At 44.8% G+C, this 21,329-nt stretch overlaps 1 protein-coding gene across 1 annotated transcript in view; it reads left to right on the forward strand.

The window, feature by feature from the left end:
- Positions 1-20,382: 20,382 nt before the first annotated feature.
- MTHFD1 (methylenetetrahydrofolate dehydrogenase, cyclohydrolase and formyltetrahydrofolate synthetase 1) overlaps positions 20,383-21,329 on the forward strand; it is a 58,296-nt gene continuing 57,349 nt past the window's right edge. The window contains exon 1 of the mRNA XM_065402495.1: positions 20,383-20,460. Within this exon, the coding sequence (XP_065258567.1) occupies positions 20,413-20,460 (48 nt within the window). The 5' untranslated portion in view covers positions 20,383-20,412. The remainder of the gene's footprint in view (positions 20,461-21,329) is intronic.

A 21,329-nucleotide genomic window follows, 5' to 3' on the forward strand; every position in this document is an offset into this window, starting at 1 on the left:
GTATTTATCACTGATCTTAGAAACTCTAATGGGAGAGCAGAAGATAAAACCTAGTTGTTTTAGTCTTCAGTGTTCTGTACAAACTTTAACTATACACAACATCACTATGAGATAAGCAAGTGGTGTACTTTACAGAGGAGGAAACTGATATACCAAAAAGTTAAGTAACTCATCTAACTAGCAAGAAAGAGGCAGAGCCAGGGGTCAAACTCAGGATTTCTGGATTCCAGTTTCATGCTCAATCCTCCAAACTACAGTGCCCAACAAATAATGGTATATTTATACTGTGAAAATGCATTGTGATGGAAACGGTGACAACTAGCACATTATCTAACGTGCTATGAACCACAGCTTAGCCTTTAGTGTGGATGACAGTCGTTTTAAAAAGTATGTTAACTGATTGAGGTTAGCCCTAGGTTAGGGTTTTATCGTCTTCTGAGTGAGGCTAGGGATAACCAGGACCAGCTAAACATGATTGTCATTGTCCACACAAGAGGTTAAAAAGTGTTTAACATGTGAGCTAACCCATTTTCTAACACGACGCATTTCCCCTATACAGACAAACTCTGTAAGTCAGTCATTCTCTAGGGCAGTGATACTCAGACCTCAGTGGTTCAGGAGCCCAATTAGTGATCAACAGTACCCAAAAGAGCCACAGTAGTGTGAATTCATTTTCATTTACTGTAGTACTATCTATTAATATTTAAACAGTATGACTGGGAAATATATATATAAATTCTCACAGCAAAATGACTGACCAAATATTATTTTATCAACTACAATTGGCTAATAATGCAGTAGAAGCATCCTGATTGGCTAATTAAATCACAGTGTTTTAATATTATGTGCCATAAAGAGCCAGAGGAGACACATTAAAGAGCCACTTGCAGCTCCCAAGCTTCAGTCTGAGTATCACTGCTCTAGGGATACAATCTTACAAAGACTTAAGCATGTGTAACTCATAGGCGCCGACTTCTGCTGGCGCCAGTGGGTGTTCAACTCCCCTCTGCCCCCGGCCCCGCCCCGACTCCACCCCTGCCCTGCCCCCTCCCGCCCCCATTCCAACCCCTTCCCCAAAGTCCCAACTCCGCCCCCTCCCTGCCCCTATTCCAACTCCTTCCCCAAATCCCCGCCCCGGCCCCACCTCCTCCCCTGAGTGCGCCACGTTCCCGCTCCTCCCCCCTCCCTCCCGGAGCTTGCTACAGCTGTTTGGCGGCAGCAAGCGCTGGGAGGTAGGCGGAGGAGCGGGGACGCGGCTCGCTCAGGGGAGGAGGCGGAGGTGGAGGTGAGGTGAGGCGGGGCAAGGAGCTTGGCTGCCAGTGGGTGCAGAGCACCCATCAATTTTTCCCCGTGGGTGCTCAAGCCCCGGAGCACCCACGGAGTCGGCGCCTATGGTGTAACTTTACACATTTGAGCAATCATGCTGTGTTCAATGGGGCTTGTCATGTGCAAAAAGTTATTTACGCTCATAAATTCTTGTGGGATCAGGGCCCAGTACTGGTTCTCCACTCCTGCGCTGCAGTGAACAAAGTGGGTGAGGTAATATCTTTTATTAGACCAACCTCTGTTGGTGAGAGAGACAAGTTAAGCTTGAAAACTTGTCTCTCTAATATCCTGGGACCAACACGGCTACAACAACACTGCATACTGCACAGAATAGCCATTCCCCATCTCAGTTTCTTTAGCACAGCCCATTGACAAACCTCACTTTTTTCATTTGTCCTTCTCCTCATATAGAGATGCTCTAAGGGAGGAAGGGTTTATCTTAACTGTCCTACCTAAATGGATGGAGAAAACCCTTAGTTCCTTTCCACAAATCCTGAGCCAATAAGAGGTCAATTTTTCATGAAATCATGATGCACCTACTGGGACCCACTGCAAACATGGGCTTAGCTATTAACTCACCAGTATCGCTGAAGCTGCAGGTCTTTCATGGATTTTGTGAATTTCGTGGCTTTTAAAAAAGCAATATCTATGACTTTTGACATCTTGTGTAAGAGGCAGTGGATGTGTTGTTAAACAATCAAACTTTGGGTGCTGCCAAGTTAAACCCTGGATTGTGTGGGAGGCTAACAGAGCAGAAGCAAAGCAACAACACTGTGGCAACACACAAGATCAAAGCAATAAACTCTCAGTGAAAGCTTTAAATCCCAGTTGGATGAAGTTGCCCCCATCCACATCTTGAGTGATGCTGAGTTTATAAAAATCTGCCCTGGTATGACAATTACCATGTTCAGATCTGTCCACTGTTTTCAGAGCTCTAACACTCTTCTAATTATTCATACTAAAATGGGTAAATAAAGCATATTAGAAGTATTATTTATTATTCAACCTTTTCATTAATGATTTGGATAATGGAGTGGAGAGTATGCTTATAAAATTTACAGGTAACACCAAGCTGGGAGGGATTACAAGCACTTTAGAGGACAGAATTAGAATTCAAAATGACCTTGACAAATTTCAGAATTGGTCTGAATTCAACAAGATGAAATTCAGTAAAGACAAGTGCAAAGTTCCACACTTTGCAAGGAAAAATCAAATGCACAACTACAAAATGTGGAATAACTGGCTAAGTGGCTGTACTGCTGGAAAAGCATCTGGGGGTTATAGTGGATCACAATTTGAATATGAGCCAACAATGCGATGCAGTTGCCAAAATGGCTAATATCATTCTAGGGTGTATCAACAGGAGTGTTGTATGTAAGACATGGAAGGTAACTGTCCCACAGTACTTGGCATGGGTGAGACCTCAGCTGCAGTACTGTACCCAGTGTTGGGCACCATGTTTTAAGAAAGATGTGGCGAAATTGGAGAGAATCTAGAGGTGAGCAACAAAAATGATAAAAGGTTTAAGAAAATCTGACCTCTGAGGAAAGGTTACAAAAACTGGTTATGTTTAGTTTTGAGCAGGGAAGATGGGGGGGGGGGGGACCTGAAAAGTCTTCAAACAGGGCTGTTATAAAGAGGATGATGATCAATTGTTCTCCATGTCCACTGAAGGTAGGACAAGATGTAATAGGTTTAATCTGCAGTAAGGGAGATTTAGGTTAGATATTTGGGAAAGCTTTCTAACTATAAGGCCAATGCGATGCAGCAGTGAAAAAGGTTAATGCAATCCTTAGATGCATCACGCGAAGTATTTTCAGTAGAGATAGGGAAATGTTATTACTGTTATACAAGACAATGGTGAGACCTCATCCAAAATACTGTGTGCAATTCTGGTCTCCCATATTTAAGAAAGATTAAGTCAAACCAGAACGGGTGCAGAGAAGGGCTACTAGAATGATCAGAAGAATGGAAACCCTACCTTACTAGAGGAGACTTAAGGAGCTTGGCTTGTTTAGCTGAACAAAACAAAGGCTGAAGGGAGCCATGATTGCTGTCTATAAATACATCAGACAGATAAATAACTCCTCTCCCTCACTGATGTTTAAGTTAACCAATGTTCCCACAAGAACAAATGGATATAAACTGGTCATCAAAAAGTTTAGGTTTGAAATTAGATAAAGGTTCTAACCACCAGAGGAGTGATGTTCTGGAACAGCCTTCCAAATGGAGCAGTGGGGGCAAAAAAACTAACTTGTTTCAAGACTGAACTTGATAAGTTTATGGGGGTGGATGGTATAATGAGGTTGCCTAAAATGGCATATGGCCCATTGCAACTGTTATTAGCAAATATCTCAAATGGCTGGAGATGGGACACTATATGGGGAGGGCTCTGAGTTACTACAGAGAATTCTTTCTCAGGTATCTTCCTGATGGGTCTCACCCACATGCTCAGGGTCTAACTCAGGGGTTCTCGCAACAAATTTTTTGGTGGCCTCAGCATGTGGCCACCAACTCTCACTGGAAGCCTCACAGTGCACTATGGTAAAATGTGGTACAAGATTACCTTACTGAGGTATATTGTTGCTGCTGTGTTCTATTAAACAGCGGCCACATTCCACTATAGAGGGGGCTGTATTTCAGTGGTGAGTGAAATAATCATTGTCTAGGCATATTGTGCACAATTGTTTGCTCACAAAAAGCATCTGAGACAACCCGTCTGTCAGCGAAACCAGGGAACTCCAAACTTGGCATTCCTAAAATTGCTAATGTAAAAAAACCAAGCAGGATTAAACAAAACAAAAACATTCAGGCCTTTCCTCACACATCAAAAAGAAAAGAAGCACAAATCTCTTATAAAAAAATGTTTCCGGTCACGTATCCAGGAGAGTGCTGCTGCAGCAACCACTGCCATCAGAATCAGTGGATACTAATCCAGTCTTGTCAACTCTCAGTATTTGTTTGTACAGTGCCTAGTACAAAGGGGTCCTGATCCACAGGACGGGGCTCCTACACACTAAGGTAATACAAATAATCAGAAAATCCTAGAAAAGTAGGGCTGGAAGGGACCTTGAGAGGTCATCAAGTCCAGCCCCCTGTGCTGTGGCACGACCAAGTAAACTTAGACCATCCCTGACAGGTGTTTGTCTAACCTGATCTTAAAAACCTCCAATGACGGGGATTCTACAACCTCTCTTGGAAGCCTCTTCCAGAGCTTAACTACCCTCATGGACTCATAGACTTTTAAGGCCAGAGGGACCATCGTGATCCTCTAGTCTGACCTCCTGCACATTGCAGGCCACAGAACCTCACCCACCCACTCCTGTAGTAGGCCCATTACGTCTGGCTGAGTTACTGAAGTCCTCAAATCTTGATTTAAAGACTTCAAGTTACAGAGAATCCAGCACTTATTCTAGTTCAAACCAGCATGTGACCTGTACCCCACACTACAGAGAAAGGCAAAACATTTCCAGGCTCTCTGCCTCTCTGACCTGGAGAAAAATTTCGTCCCGATATCACAACGTTTCTCAGATGCGGCCACCATGGCCAGATGCAGCCACGAGGGGCTTTTTGTGCAGTCACGACCGCCTCCTGGGCACCGTGGGCGGTGATGGGAGGGGGAAGCATTGGCCCCTCACCCTCCCTCCTTGTTGCTCCTGGATACGCCGCCCTGCACTGTCTCTGGAGAGAGGTGGGGCACAACGCTGCAAGAGCGAGGTGAATTCTTGACCCACCTTGGGGGGAAGGAGGATTGGGCAGTAGCTCCAGCAGTAGGGTTACCATATTTAAACATTAAAAAAGGAGGACACTCCATGGGGCCCTGGCCCCGCCCCTGCCCCAACTCCACCCCCTCCCGAGCGCCCCACATTCCTCCTCCTCCCTCCCAGCCACGCGAAACAGTTGCCCGAGCGCTACCAGCTTCACGGTTTGCCAGGCAGCCCCCAGACCTCCAGACCCTGCGCCCCTGGCCGAGCGCTTCCCCAGTGCAGCCGGAGCCCGGGAGGGGAAGCGCCCGGCCGGGGGCACAGGGTCTGGAGATCTGGGTGCTGCCTGGCAAACCGTGAAGCCGGTAGCGCTCGGGCAGCTCGGCTCTTCAACTACACAAAGCTGAGGTGTCTGGGGGGAGCAGCAGCAGCCGCCGCCGCCGCCGCCGCGGGGGAATCCGCCTGCAGCTCGCAACCTGCCAGAGCCGCTCTAAGGTAAGCAGAGGACTGGTGCAGGGATGCCGGCAAAACAAATCTGGGAGTATTTTCCCGGACATGTTCGGCTTTTTGGCAATTCCCCCCGGACGGGGATTTGAGGACCAAAAAGCCGGACATGTGCGGGAAAATCCGGACGTATGGTAACCCTATCCAGCAGTGGGATTTCAGGAACCTGGCCGTGCAGCTCCAGGCGCCGACCACGGGGCAGTAGGTACTGACCCACCCGGCTCTGGCCACGCGGCCCTGGCCTCCAGGTGCACGGCTTCAGCCTCCGGCCCCTGGTTCTAGCTGCATGGCAGCAGGCGTTGGCTCCTGGCTCCAATCTGTGGTCCGGCGGCGCAGTGACCTCTTCGCTACAAGAAGGGCTGTGTCTGACATGGATGGTCAGACTGTCCCAGACACAACCCTTCCCACCCTGCTCTGGGAGGCAGCATTATTTTTGTTATTGAGTCTGCCAAAAAACCCTACAAATATACATTACAATTATTTGGATGTGAATCTGCATATTTAATTGTCTTTCCTAAAGTTAATTAAGTATTTTAGGGGGAAAGTGTCAGTGCGGCCACTGACACCTTACACCCCGTGCAGGGCAGACACACAGGGGTGGGGCACAGAGACTCCGAGAGAGCTGCGGGCTTCTGTTTGCTCCCCGTGGGGAGGCCCGTGTAGCGGATCCTGGAGGCTGCCGCCGGCCACGCCAGCCAGCCGGCAGCGGGGGAGGGCGCTTGGCCTCGGGAGGCCTATGAGCGAGTCCAGCGCAGCCGGAGGATCCCGCCCCCCCCATGCCGGCGTAGGGGCGGGGGTTCCCGGCTGGCGCGGAAGCTCGGGCCACGTGGGTGCGGCAGGCGGCCGGGGTCGCTCGCGCACACACCATCGGAGCCTCTGGGAGCGCAGGAGCGGCGGGCGCGCGAGCAGTCACCATGGCCCCTGCACAGGTCATCTGCGGCAAAGCCGCCTCCGCGTACGTACCCCGGGGCTGGGGCGCGCGGGCCAGGCCGGCGGCCGCGATTCCCTGCTGCAGCCTGGCAGCGCCCCTGTGGCACGTCTGGGTTTGCCCGCTGCAGCCCGGCCAGGCCAGCAGGGCATTGCTTCCTCTCCGCCCGGCTCCCCGGGGGTGCCTGCTGGGTACCCTCCGCGCACAGCCATGCACGCTGCAAGGAGAAGACGGTGGGGGACGGGAGACTGGCAGGGCGGGCGGGACTAAACCCAGCCTGTTCGCCTGGCCCAGCCGCTGGACTGGCCCTGGGAAAACGGAGCCCGCAGGGGCGCTGTTATTTCGCCGGGTCCCAGAACCCGGGCTCGAGCGGGAACCGCGCCACTGTTACTTCCAGCCCCGTGCCCCAGCCCCGCCAGCTAAGTCGGTTGACCCCGGCTCTGACTCGCTTCCGCGTGTTTGGGGTTGGGTTTTTTTGGCAGGGTTAGATGTGGGTGGGGGTGGGGGATGCTTTGTTATCGTCCCATGAAATGTGATGTACAAGAGCAGACACTATTACATGGGATTTTTTTTTTAAATGTTGGCCAGTCTTGAGCCTTCCAGTGCCAGGATGGGTCCCTGCGTAGACAGGATGGTTTCTGGTAAATTCCCCTGCCACTCACGCCCCCACTGCCTGTCTCTCTTGGCTTGGCGGCTGCTGTGCTGCAACCACTGCTTATGTTTCTCCTAACACTGTGACAGTCACTGTTACCTTGTGCTCTTCTCCCCCCAAATGTTGGTTCCATCCATCTGTTGTCTTTCATGATGTATTTAGATTGCATGTGTTCTAGGGTGGGGACCATATGCCCACTGTACATGTTACGTGTGTACAGTGCCTATCACAATGGGGTCTAGAAGTGCTATTGCAATTCATATAATAATCTTGATGGGTCCAACCTGGTGTTGTCTAGTAGGGTCCATAGATTCATAAATAGTAAGGCCAGAAGGGACCGATCTCTCGTATAGCACAGTCCATAGAACTTCCCCAAAATAATCCCTGGAGCATATCTTTTTTACTTAAGAAGTGGGTTGTAGCCCACGAAAGCTTATGCTCTAATAAATTTGTTAGTCTCTAAGGTGCCACAAGTACTCCTGTTATTTTTACTCCTACTTGAGATTCCCCTATTTATGCATCCCAGGATCACATTAGCTCTTTTGGCCACAGCATCACACTGGAAGCTCACGTTCAGTTGATTATCCACCATGGCCACCATGTCTTTTTCAGAGTCGCTGCTTCCCAGGATAGAATCCCCCATCCTGTAGGTCTGGCCTACATTCTTTCTTCCTAGATGTATGGATTTACCTGTATTAAAACACTTTGTTTGCTTGTGCCCAGTTTACTAAGCAATCTAGATAGCTCTGAATCATTGATCAGTCTCGTCATTATTTACCACTTCCCCAATTTTTTTGTCATCTGCAAACTTTATCTGTGATGATTTCATGTTTTCTTCCAGGTCATTGATAAAAATGTTGAATAGGATAGGGCCAGGAACCACACCCTGTGGGACCCCACTGGAAACAGACTTGCTCGATAATGATTCCCCATTTACAGTTACATTTTTGAGACCTATCAGTTAGCCAGTTTTTAATCCATTTAATGTATGCCATGTTAATTTTATATAGTTCTAATTTTTTAATCAAAATTTTTGCAGTCAAAGAAGTTTAAGGACATTACAGAAGTTTAAGGACATTACATCAACACTATTAATGTTATCAACCAAACTTGTAATTTCATCAAAAAACATATCAAGTTAGTTTGACAGGATCTATTTTCCATAAACCCATGCTGATATGCATTAATTGCATTAACAACCTTTTAATTTGTTATTAATCGAGTACCATATCAGCTGCTCCATTATCTTGCCCAGGATCGATGTCAGGCTGACAGGCCTATAATTACCCAGGTCATCCCGTTTCCCTTTTTAAAAATTGGCACATTAGCTTTCTTCCAGTCTTCTGGAATTTCCCCAGTGCTCCAAGACGTATTGAACAAAAAAAGCAACATTAATAAAAACTCTTGCATGCAAGTTATTTGGGTCTTCTGATTTAAAGATGTCTAACTTTAGTATCTTCTGTTTAACATTCTCCAGAAATACTAGTGGTGTCCAATTAAATTAGGCTTGAATAAAGACTGGGAGTGGATGGGCCATTACACAAAGTAAAACTATTTCCCATTCTTATTCCCCCCCCCCCCCTTACAGTTCCTCACATCTCCTTGTCAATTGCTGGAAATGGGCCATTTTCATTACCACTACAAACAGTTCTTTTTCTCTCCTCCTGATAATAGCTCACCGTAACTGATCACTCTCCTTATAGTGTGTATGGTAACACCCATTGTTTCATGTTCTCTGTGTGTATATATATATCTTCCTACTGTATTTTCCACTACATGCATCCGATGAAGTGGGCTGTAGTCCACAAAAGCTTATGCTCAAATAAATTTGTTAGTCTCTAAGGTGCCACAAGTACTCTTGTTCTTTTTGTGGATACAGACTAACACGGCTGCTACTCTGAAACATATCCAAGTGAGTTAGTGGCAGAGTTGGAACTCTGGAGTTCCAGTTTCTTACTCTCTTGGGCAGTCAATTACACCATGCTGCATCATGGTAATGGCACTCTGAAAGTCAGCGTTCTGAGAATTTTACACTTAATGCCTGCAGAATCTACTGGTAAAACTGGAGAAGTTTGCATGTTGTTACTGCTGCAGACTTCTCTTACCTTTGGCACAGAAACGGGTCCTGAATTGTAGCAGATCCTCATGGGCCATAGTTGTTGCAGATATAAACTGATTTATATGTCTCTGAAAAGAGTGGAGTACTTAAAATAATTCTGCTGGTGTCTAGTTTGATACAGTGGGTACTTTTTTGCCCTGTGTGCATTAACTAAAATGATCATAATAGAGTATTCATCTGAAAGATCAAACCTGCTAATTTTATTAGCAATATGTTTTGCACTTGTAGTTGATAAATCTGCTAGAAAAACTTGGATTACTGCATGTTATTTGTATTACAGTAGCAACTAGACTGAGACTGGGACCCCACTGTGCCAGGTGCTGTCCCAATACTTAGTAAGAGGCAGTTTCTTCCCTGAAGAGCTTATAATCTAAATAAAAAAGGCAGACAAGAGTGGTAGAAAGAATTATTCCCATTTTACAGATGGTAAATGAAATCATAGAAAGTCTAAATGACTTGCCAAAGGTTACGCTGGACATCTGTAGCAGAGCTGGGAAATGAATGTAGCTCTCCTGAATTCCTGCCCAGTGCCTTACCACAGGACCTACCCTCCCAACCTATGCCAAAAAAGACCAGCAGCCCTTTTTGTCATAGCTCAAACTGTGCGCTCCTGTAGTCTGTTAGTACAGTAAGACAAAATTGAGGACTTCCATTTTGAGGTATTGATCTCACTAAGCACATGGCTGCTATTGAATTCTTCTTTGTATTTTGCAATCAAAAGAGGCTGCTTTATATCACTGCCTTTTGTTCTATTTTGATGCACAAGAGTAGCTATCTAAGGCCTGGTCCACACTAACCCCCCACTTCGGACTAAGGTACACAAATTCAGCTACATTAATAACGTAGCTGAATTTGAAGTACCTTAGTCCGAACTTAGTCCAGACACGGCAGGCAGGCTCCCCCGTCGATGCCGCATACTCCTCTCGCTGAGCTGGAGTACCGGTGTCGACGGCGAGCACTTCCGGGATCGGTTTATCGCGTCTAGACAAGATGCGATAAATCGATCCCAGAAGATCGATCGCTTACATCCGGACCAGCGGATAAGTATAGACGTACCCTAAGAAAATACAGTTACACCCTGTAGCACAGCTCCACTCCAGTGTAAGAGGTGAGTGCTGACAGTTCAGAGAGATGTTAAAAGTCCTGACTGTTTGCAGCAAATGACTAAGTCACTTGTCCTAACTGAGCTATCAGCAGTGTTTCACAGATTGTAAGGCCTGAAGGAACCATTAGATCTGATTTGTCCTGTATATCATAGGCCATGGAATTTCATCCAGTTACCCATTTATTTTGTGTTGCCCAGTATTTTGTGCTTGTCTACAGCATGACTTGTGTTTGGCTAGACTGTATTTTCCAGAAAGGCGTCCAGTCTTGATTAGAAGGCATCGAGAGATGGAGAATATACCACTTCCCTTAGTAATTTGTTCCAGTGGTTAATCACCCTTAGTAGAGAGATAAGGAGGGTAAGGTAATGTATTTTATTGGACAAACTTCAGAAGATATTACCTCACCCACCTGGGACCAGTACGGCTACAACAACACTGTCAGTCACTCTTACTGTTTATTTAAAAAATGAAGTGCCTTTCTTTTTTTTATTTTGTCTAGGTTTAAAGCTACATGTATATGGGGCAACTGGTCCTCTTAACCAGCCTGGGAAAAGAATGAAAAGCGCAAATTACCCTGCCACACTTTATAAATGGGCTTCCAGCCTAATTGATTTTCCAGGAGCAGTATGGAAAATAATTGCAGTTGTACATGCAAACAGCTCTCCTCCCTCCCAATTCCCCTGCTCCTGTCATGAGTTTGGTCAAATGTAACAAAACCAGTAGAATACATGTTTTGGAAGGGACCAGATTTTAGCTAGAATTTTTCAAATGAAGGAGATTGAGGGAAGTGACTCTGTATCTTTTAACGTTCTCTTTCTCCTCTGGATCCTATAGAGAAATGCTATATCAAAGGATTCTGATCACTCTTGAGATGGGACAAAGTTCAGGAATAGAAGTGTCTTGAGGCAATCAAAAACATGTAATCTCAGGTCTAGTAAAGGTCTGTCAATAGAAGAAGGTGTGTGGGTGGGTGTTTTTCCAGGATTTTTACAAGAGGCAATGATTGTTTATGTATAGGGAACTTCTACCACAGCTTGCAAAGTCAGGATTGTGTATGGTGATGTGTGTGCAGTAATCACTTAGTTTTTGTAATGTCGTGGCTTTACCCTTTTATCAGGGAAAGAGTCCATTTGGAGGTCATTCAAATATTTACAGACTAGGAGAATCAGATGACAGCTACACAATTCTGTTTTTAATGGAAGTTCCTAAGTACAGTGAATGTGAAAAAGGTGAGCTGAAAGTCAAAAGGACACTCAACTCAGTTTTTGAAAAAATCAAAGTAGTTTCAGGTATTACACCTGCCCTGCAATCTCCCTTCCAATTATTTTGGTTTTAGAATAAAATTTTCTTCCTTTTAAATGTCTTTATCTGCTTGGTTGCTGTGTGAAAGACCCCATACAACCACCAGGGGAAACCAATTTTATGGGGCGGTAGTGAATTTAACTGTTCTCAACGTGCTGGCAAAAGCACAAAGGAAATTAATTAATCTGTTAGGTTCAGTAATTTTAGGTGTTGTTTGTAAAACCATAGTAAGTGGAAAAATTCAGGCAGTGGTGGGGGGAGGGGGGAGAGGAGGGAACAGTTATTTAAGTTAAAAATCCCCCTGAAAGATTACCTGACTATTTCTGGCCCTCTCCCAATAAAATAGGCCTTAATGCCCAGGGTTGTGTGTGAAGTATTGTTTTGTGCCTAACGGATGCAGACATTTGTCTGAAATTTCTGTGTCTAGTTCATTCCCTCTGAAGCATCTGGCATGGGCCACTGTTGGAAGACACGATACTAGGCTAGATGGACCATTTGTCTGACCCAGTATGGCCGTTCTTATGTTCTTAGTTAGGTATGACTGTCCTATTACAAATTCAGTGCTAGGTTTTACTGCAGGATGTGGAGGAGGGACAGATGGGCTGTAAAATGGCCCTACTTTAAACAATAAATAATTGATGGCTAAGGAGAAGGGCAGGGATAATGTTTTTAAAACATCTGGGAATAGTAACTAACAACGTTTTTAGTAGGTGTATTGAAATACTTCCCTGGAATGAAGGTGCTCTGAATGTAATTCAAAACAAATGCTCAGAACTAATTTCCTTAATCGTTTTCTCTCCAGACTAGGGCTCATCATTTCTGTTTGAAATCACTTCAAAACTCCAGCTTTATCTACACTGAGCTTGTTTTGAAAACAAACTGTGTTGTAACTGTTTAGTTCCACCTGTGCAGACATGTGTATGCTGTGAGTGAAATACTGGCCAGATTGGCAAAACTCCCATTTAGTTCAGTGGGGCCAGGGTTTCACCCTGGGTATAACTTTGTTTTTGTTTGTTTGTTCTTTTAAAACACCATGCTTTAGTCTTGTCTTTGTAGTGATATGACCAGGTAAACAGATGGCATCTAAGCTGTGTTAGTACTGTCGTTTTTATAGTATGGAAGGCCCCAAACATTTCAGGAGGTTGGGTTTCTTATTTTCGGCTTTTGCATCTTGCCGTCTACCTCCCTGTTTTCCTCAGGTTTTTTTTCCTGACCCCTCCCCTGTGGTGTAGAAATCATCTTGAAATTAGTTTGATTTCTCAGCCTTTTCAACCCAGTACATGAACTTCCCCTCCAAGGTGCCATTTGGTCCGTAGAGTTAAAATCGTTCATGCTTCCTGTGGTGGGACAGATTAAATCAATCATGGTTCCATAGTCCAGCAGAAAACCTTGCAGGCACTGTTCCCATGCACAGCACAACTATGATAATTTGAGCCAATCTCAATTATAACTTCTGAAGACATTCAAGGCCATGTTCGAAGTCTTGTTATGCTGGCAAACCCTCCTAATGTAGATGCAGCTTTACTGGCAGAAATGTCCTTTTGGTGGTATATACTAGTTCCCTGAGCAAAATAAGCGATACAGGCAAATTAACTTCTTTGCTGGTATATTTGAATCTACCTTAGGATTTTTGCCAGCATGGATGTGCTGGCAAAAAAAAAATCACACTCCTAACCAACATAGCTATGCTGGCAAACCTTTTTAAACGTAGACCAGGCCGAAAGCTATGCTCCGAACTGAACAGCAATCAGGCCTTTTAGAAGTGAACAGCTTCCTCCTGAAGAGTAGCTATCTGCTTCCAGGGAGGAGAGACTAACCCCTGGTCTACACTGCGGGGAGATCAATCTAAGTTACGCAACTTCAGCTACGTGAATAACATAGCTTATAGAGTGAACATATATGGTTCACTCTATATGCATCCGAAGAAGTGGGTTGTAGCCCACGAAAGCTTATGCTCTAATAAATTTGTTAGTCTCTAAGGTGCCACAAGTACTCCTGTTATTTTTGCGGATACAGACTAACACGGCTGCTACTCTGATAGCTGAAGTCGACTTACGTGGTGTCTTCACCACGGTGATTCGACTGCTGCCGCTCCCCCGTTGACTCTGCCTGTGCCTCTCGCGGCGCTGGAGTACAGGAGTCGATGGGAGAGGGCTCGGGGGTCGATTTATCGCGTCTAGACTAGACGTGATAAATCGATCCCCGCTGGATTGATCGCTCCCCAACGATCCGGCGGGTAGTGTAGATATATCCTTAGTGACATGCCCAAGATCACATAGTGAATTGGGGTAAAGCTGCTGGTGGGCCGGGCCGGTTTGTTTATCTGGAGCGTCTGCATGCACGGAGCCCCGCAACTCCCACTGGCTGCGGTTCACTGTTCCCGAACAATGGGAGCTGCAGGAAGCGGCATGGGCATGGTTCGCCCTTCCTGGCCAATGGGAGCTGCGGGAATTGGCATGGGCTGAGGGACGTGGGCTGCAGGGCTCCGTGCCTGCAGACGCTCCAGATAAACAAACCGGCCTGGCCCGCCAGCGGCTTTACCCTGACGGGCTGGGTGCCAGAGGTTGCCGACCCCTGTTCTAGTCCCAGGTTCTGTCCCCTGGGTTAGTGCTCTCCCTCTGTCTGAGAACTACCAGCCTGAGTGCTTCCACTGATCGCACCTGGTGCAGTGTGCCATGGTGTGATGGCCTCTTAGCTAGGCAGGACACAGGCCATTGAGGGTTTTACAGGTAAAAATCAACATCTAAAATTCCTCCTGGAAACCCACAGCCAGTACCAGATCACAAAGCACCAGTGCAATGTGCTTGCTGGTGGATGCCCTGTTTAATAAGCAGGTGTGACGTTGTGCAGTCTATATGGTTTTATAAAAACTTGATAATAAGTCAATATAATGTAACTGGGATAGTTTTAGAAAAAATTGACAATAAGTGAATATAATGCAACTGGGGTATGCTTTGTGCAAAAGGACTCTTGTAAGGTATCATTACAAAGCTCATAATCTACTGAGTGTGATCATCCTATTTGTAGAAATGTACCACTCTTGTATCTAAAACTAGAAATATAAAACGTAACTCTGAGGGCCTATTGTAATTATGTAAAGTGTGGGCCATTAATGATGGTTTGGAATCTTGATGACTCCCATTAACAAGGACCATTGTCTGCAGATGACTGTGTTTACCTGTGAGTCTTCCTGTATATGTGTGTGCTGGCAAGTGAGTAATGAAGTCTTGCAGTGACATGTGATCATGTCACCTGAACTGGAATCCATCTTTAACCTGGGGCTTTTCCAGTGAGGGGGGGTGGAAACCCAGAGGGACAAAGGGTTCCCGCCTTATGCAAAAGATATATAAAGGGGTGGAAGAGAACAAAGAAGGGAGAGGAGCCATCATGAAGAATCCCCTAGCTATCACCTGAGCTGCAACAAGAGCTGTACCAGGGGAAAGAATTGTGCCCAGGCCTGGAAGGTGTCCAGTCTGAGAAGAAGCTTACTGAAGCATCTCTGAGGGTGAGATTATCTGTATTCAGTTTGATTAGACATAGATTTGCGCATTTTATTTTATTTTGCTTGTGACTTACTTTGTTCTGTCTGTTACTACTTGGAACCACTTAAATCCTACTGTCTGTATTTAATAAAATCACTTTTTATTTAGTAATTTACTCAGAGTATGTATTAATACCTGGGGGAGCAAACAACTGTGCATACCTCTCTATCAGTGTTATAGAGGGCGAACAATTTATCAGTTTACTCTGCATAAGCTTTATGCAGGGTAAAACGGATTTATCTGGGTTTAGACCCCATTGGGAGTTGGGCATCTGAGTGCTAAAGACAAGCACACTTCTATGAGCTGTTTTCAGGTAAACTTGCAGCTTTGGGACAAGTGATTCAGACCCTGGGTTTGTGTCTGGAGCCAGACGGGAGTGTCTGGTTCAGCAAGACAGGGTGCTGGAGTCCTGAGCTGGCAGGGAAAACAGAAGCAGGGGTAGTCTTTGCACATCAGGTGGCAGCTCCCATGGGGGTTTCTGTGATCCAACCCGTCACAGCAGGCTTCTCCATTCTGCAGCTGTTTCAGTGCTCAAATTCATTTAAGAGCTAACCCCAAGCATAGAGCACTTTGCAGCAGTCAGATCTCGAGGTGGCAATGATGTGAATTACCATTACGAGATGTGCCTCCGAAAGAGAAAGTTTCAATCTCCTGGTCAGACAGAATGATAAAGAAGCCCTCCCAACCACTTCTGAAACCTGATAATCAACAGTAATTGGGGAATCCAATCAGATCCCCAGTTAGTGAGCAAAAACTCTCAATTAGAGGGGGTAGACATCTTCTGGAGGATTGGGGAAAGAAACAGCACCTCTACTCTCTCTGGATGGGGCCTTAGCTGTCTTGCTGTCATACATGTGCCAGTTTTCACACAAACACCAGGAAAGGTGCTTAACTGTGTTATCTGACTTCTGTTAGTCTTAAAGGTGCCACAGGACCCTCTGTTGCTTTATACAGCACTGAGTTATCAGAATCTTGATGATCCTGTAACCTCTGCTCCCTCACTACCTAGCCTAGCTACTCATACAGTATCGTGGTGATGTGAGGTTTGTATGAGCATCTCCTAATTTTAGTGAATTATTTTCCTCCTCTTCAAAAGATTTTTAAAAGCACTCTCACCCATTCCCTTCGGTTTTTCTGGCAGTCACTTCAGTGCAGGGGAGTGTCGTTTATAACTAAAGTCACATAACTTTGGAGCTGAATACTTTGAGCATATATACTTAGGGCTATATCCTGTCCTTGACTTGTGTGTGCCCTTGACACATGCGATATGGGAGTGAGCTTGTGGAGTGGGCATAGTATATGGCTCTTAATGCCAAAGTAGTAAGGCTACTGCAAAATATCTCTAGTTCAAAGTGAACTGCAGAGTGTCTTGGTTTTTGTTTTTAAAAGCAAAATAATTCCACATAAATAATAATATATTTCAAAACAGAGCCCTCAGTCGATAAGAGCTGTTTTTTCCAAATATTTTTTTAAATGTATTTATTTGTAATTCCAAATTTCTTACAGCTGATCCTTATTATTGTTTTCTTTCTTAAATAAACTTCATTGTGTGTGGCTTTTACTTTTGCTTGCAACCAAAACAATGCAGTTGCTTTTTAGCAAACACTAGATGGCCTTCTAACAAATTACTGTGTGTGTGTGTGTGTGTGTGTGTGTGTGCTTAGAGAGCAGTAGGAACTGGCACTCCATTGAGTTTTCACATGTTACTTTCTTGCTATAGAGGAAAATGGAGCTAATCTTTATTATTTTTAATGAATACAGTATGAGTTGAGGTAAGCCATGGCTCCTGATTCTGTATTGAATGAATGAATACCACAATATTCTGAAGTCCTCTTGTTGAGAAGGTAGAGGGAAACTAAGTTTTCAGTGAGAGTTGGATTGGGTCCTAACTTTACAAAGTTGACAGATCTGCAATGAAGACTTCTAAAGTACAGTATACTTTACAGTTTAGATCCTGGTTCATCACATGCTTAAGCACATGCTTAACTGTATGTATGAGTAATCCAATTTGGATGACTACTTGGATGTGCAAAATTAAGCTCTTACATTTTTGCAGGATCAGGACCCGAGCTGTTTGTCAGATCAGTAATTTACCACATCCTGTGTTAGCTTCATGACTTTCAGAGCATTTCGGGGTTCATCGGTATTGTACACACACTTTGTTTCCAACAAAAGTAATCTCGGGTGTTTCCTTTAACAAGCGTGTATCTTTAAAATACTTTCATATTAATCAGTAGTAAGCTGATTATGCAATATTTAGCGGCTTTATAAAGCTAAAATGGGATTATAATAAAGCATAGCTCTTATATAACATTTTTTTAATCAATAGATCTCAAAGCACTCAAAGGGGGTCCGGCTCTTTATCCAGATGGGGAAACTGAGGCACGGAGTGGTGAAGTGACTTGCCCAAGGTCACCGACCAGGCCAGTGCTTAAGCCAGGAATAGATCCCAGGTCTCCTGAATGTCCCAGTCCAGTACACTATCCACTGGGACACACTGCCTTATTAGATTAGGGTGGCTGGTTGCTTGTATAATCTTAGTCTTATAGTTGTTATAGCATCTTTAAAGGTTCATAATCCGTACCTGCAAACATTCTCATGTATAACATCCCCAGAGTGGGGATGAATGTTCATTTTGATTTTCTTAGGATTTTATATTGCCACCCTTCACTGGAGGATCTGAGTGACTCTAAAGCTCAGCCTTTCTAAAATCAGCGTTTCATTCTGTGGACACAACTCATGGCACCTGGATCTCAGGGCACCCACAATCAGGGGAACAGGCATCTAAATAAGTGCAATTTCAAGTGTAATTAACTGTGCCAGCAGCATTTTTGTTACTATGATAGCACCTAGAGACCAGGGCCCAGTTGTGCTAGGCACTGTCGTGGCATAAACAAGAGACAGTGCCTGCCCCAAAGAGCCTACAGTCTCAGTGTACATATAGGCACAGGGGGCTCAAACAGATGAAGCACAAGGAAATAAGATGTTACTGATCAGCCTGAAAAACTGCCACAACAGACCAGTACCTAACTGTTGTTGAGTGTTTTGTAAGCGTCACAGTTGGTAATGGAGGCTGTGTTGAGACCTGCATGAAAGCCAGGTCCTAGAACAGTTATTTTAAAAGTGGGATGAAAACAAAACTCTTATACTAAAGTCTCCTGTTGAGAGACTTTGTAGAGTTCAGCCAGAAATGTACAGCGGCAGTCAAAAAAGCGAACAGAATGGGAATCATTAAGAAAGGGATAGATAATAAGGCAGACAATATCATATTGCCTCTATATAAATCCATGGTATGCCCACATCTTGAATACTACGTGCAGATGTGGTCACCCCATCTCAAGGATATATTGGAATTGGAAAAGGTTACGAAAAGGGTAACAAAAATGATTAGGGGTATGGAACAGCTTCCATATGAGGAGAGATTAATAAGACTGGGACTTTTCATCTTGGAAAAGACATGACTCATGGGACATGATAGAGGTCTATAAAATCATGACTGGTGTGGAGAAAGTAAATAAGGAAGTGTTATTTACTCCTCATAATACAAGAACTAGGGGTCACCAAATGAAATTAATAGGCAGCAAACAAACAAAAGGAATTATTTTTTCACACAACACCCAGTCAACCTGTGGAACTCCTTGCCAGAGGATGTTGTGAAGGCCAAGACTATAACAGGGATCAAAAAAGAACTAGATAAGTTCATGGAGGATAAGTTCATCAATGGCTATTAGCTGGGATGGTGTCCCTAGCCTCTGTTTGCCAGAAGCTGGGAATGGGCGACGGGATGGATTACTTGATAATTACCTGTTCTGTTCATTCCCTCTGGGGCACCTGGCATTGGCCACTGTTGGAAGACAGGATACTGAGCTAGATGGAGCTTTGGTCTGACCCAGTATGGCCATTCTTATATTCTTAAATTCAGCCAGACCCTTGGTGCACCTGAGCTCCTGCAACTTTTCCACTCTCTGCTTGATCTCAGAGGCAACATCAGGCTGGTTTGTTCCCCTCTGGTGCAAGTTAGAACAGCCTTAAGGGTGATTCCAACCAGCCCAAGTTGCAGGAGTGCAGTACACTCTGGTCATGCCTCTTCTTGCCTCTGGCATCCCTTGGGTTGGGGCTAAGCTGGTGGCATAGTGCTGGCTCCACTGGCTTTACATCACCCTGGAATTCCCTTCTGCAGCAGGAATCCCATGCTGCCATATTGGATGAGCTCCTTTCCATTTCTGCCATGGAAGTGGGGCATTGGAGCTGGAGCAGTGGCTCAGGCTCTGGCCCCACATGATCACGTGTCTGAGACTTAGCAGGGTTCCTCTTAATGGTGATCTTGTCCCTGATTATTTTATTTAGTGTTTTTCCTGTAACACCCATCACCATGGTATCTGAGCACTTCACAGACATAAACAAACTGACTCTTGCAACAGCCCTGTCAGCTAGGGAAGTGCTGGTGCTAGTTTGGGAACTGCAGCAGCCTCCTTCTGTCCAGTATCATATCCATGGCCGTAGACACATCTAGAATGGAGTTCTGTGTGTTTAACCCATCAGATGTTTGGCGCCCACACAGACCTCCCTCATGGGAAAAATGTGGATTGATCATAAACGTATACTTAGTGAGAAGTAGCTACTAGGCAGGCCTAGCAAAACCCTGAGTATACCACATGAATCAGCTGTAAACTGAAACCTTAAATTTTTTCCCCAGCATCTGGATGAAGGACTAAAGTCCTAGGCCATGAAGTTTGTTGTTGGTCTTGGTAGCTTGGCAGTCATGAGTAACTGGGGTACTCATCCTTATTACCAGTAGCTGTACACTTAGGCCAGATACTCACCTAATTCCCATTGATTACTGTCTAAGTTAGTTACCTGAATACCTTTGAGGGTCTGGGCCTTAGAAACCTCCTTATATTTTGACTTGCTTTAGACTATTCTGATCATTCTCTCCCATGAAACAGGTTGGTAAGGTACTGAATGGAGTGGGCTGCAGACAGGTGTGATCGTACATTTTGGGGTAGGGAGTCAATACGCCCTGGTGACTGTCTGCAATTTCAGTTACATGCTTTAAACCTTTTTATTTTTCCTGTGTCTTTTGAGTGCCATGCAACTGATGTGAGGGTGAGAGAACGTAGAAGTATAGGGTGGGATTTTCAAAAGCCCAATTTCTTGGTTAATTTCTGGTTTTTTCACCCCTCTCACTCCAGGCAAATAAGAGAGAGACTGAAGACTCAAGTTGCTCAGATGAAGGAGAGAGTCCCTGGATTCAGACCAGGGCTTGCAATTTTGCAGGTATTGTTGCCTTCTTTAAAAACAAAAACAAAAAAGAAAAAGCCCTTTTGCTCTATAATGCTAATTGTAAGACCATGGAAAACTGATTGTCTTCACCTGAAACTACTCAGCAAAATAATGCTTTAAAACAAAAATTCCCACTGAACACAATATAGCAATGTGATTATCTGTGTGTCTGTTACTGGTGCCCAAGAAAAGTCATTCCCAACCCCTCTGACCTTCCCCCTCAATCTGGATTGATTTGTTTTCATTATCCTTCTTTTAATGTGGAAACACTTCACAAGTATAGACTGCTACACAATCCCTGTATTATCTACTAATAGCAAACCTCACAAGTAGACTCTGTTTCATGTCTTTTTACCTTATATGACCCCCAAGGTACACCAGCTCTTATAATTCCCACAAACATAGGTTGTTGCATCAGAAATCAACTTAATGATGTGAAGAGTATTTGGGTGATTGACTCAGTTCTTGCTGCTTGGGAATGTGAAAGAGAATCTAACATGAAAAAGTTTAGTTACTGTGAATGCAACAAAATTCTGCAAGCTGTAGTCTGGCTTTTCCATGGCACCCATCCAAACATAAAAGCCATCCTGCAACCCCAAATGGGAATATTAGCATGAGTAAAAGTGCAGGCCTATATATTTGGCAGAATGCAGTGTCTTCTATTGCCCTTGTGAAAAATTGAAGTTGTCCGGTCAGAAGCATTTTTCAATCTCAAATTGAGTAGCATAAAGAGCAGCTGTCATGTCACAGGAATGAACGTTGTGGGTGGAGATAATTGATGGGATTTGAAATGAATGCTTACAGAAGTGGTCTCTGTCCTTGTCCACCCTCATTTATCTCTTGAAGAGCTCTCCTCTGCTATT

Source organism: Emys orbicularis, chromosome 4, assembly GCF_028017835.1.
Source record: "Emys orbicularis isolate rEmyOrb1 chromosome 4, rEmyOrb1.hap1, whole genome shotgun sequence".
Classification (NCBI taxonomy): domain Eukaryota; kingdom Metazoa; phylum Chordata; order Testudines; family Emydidae; genus Emys; species Emys orbicularis.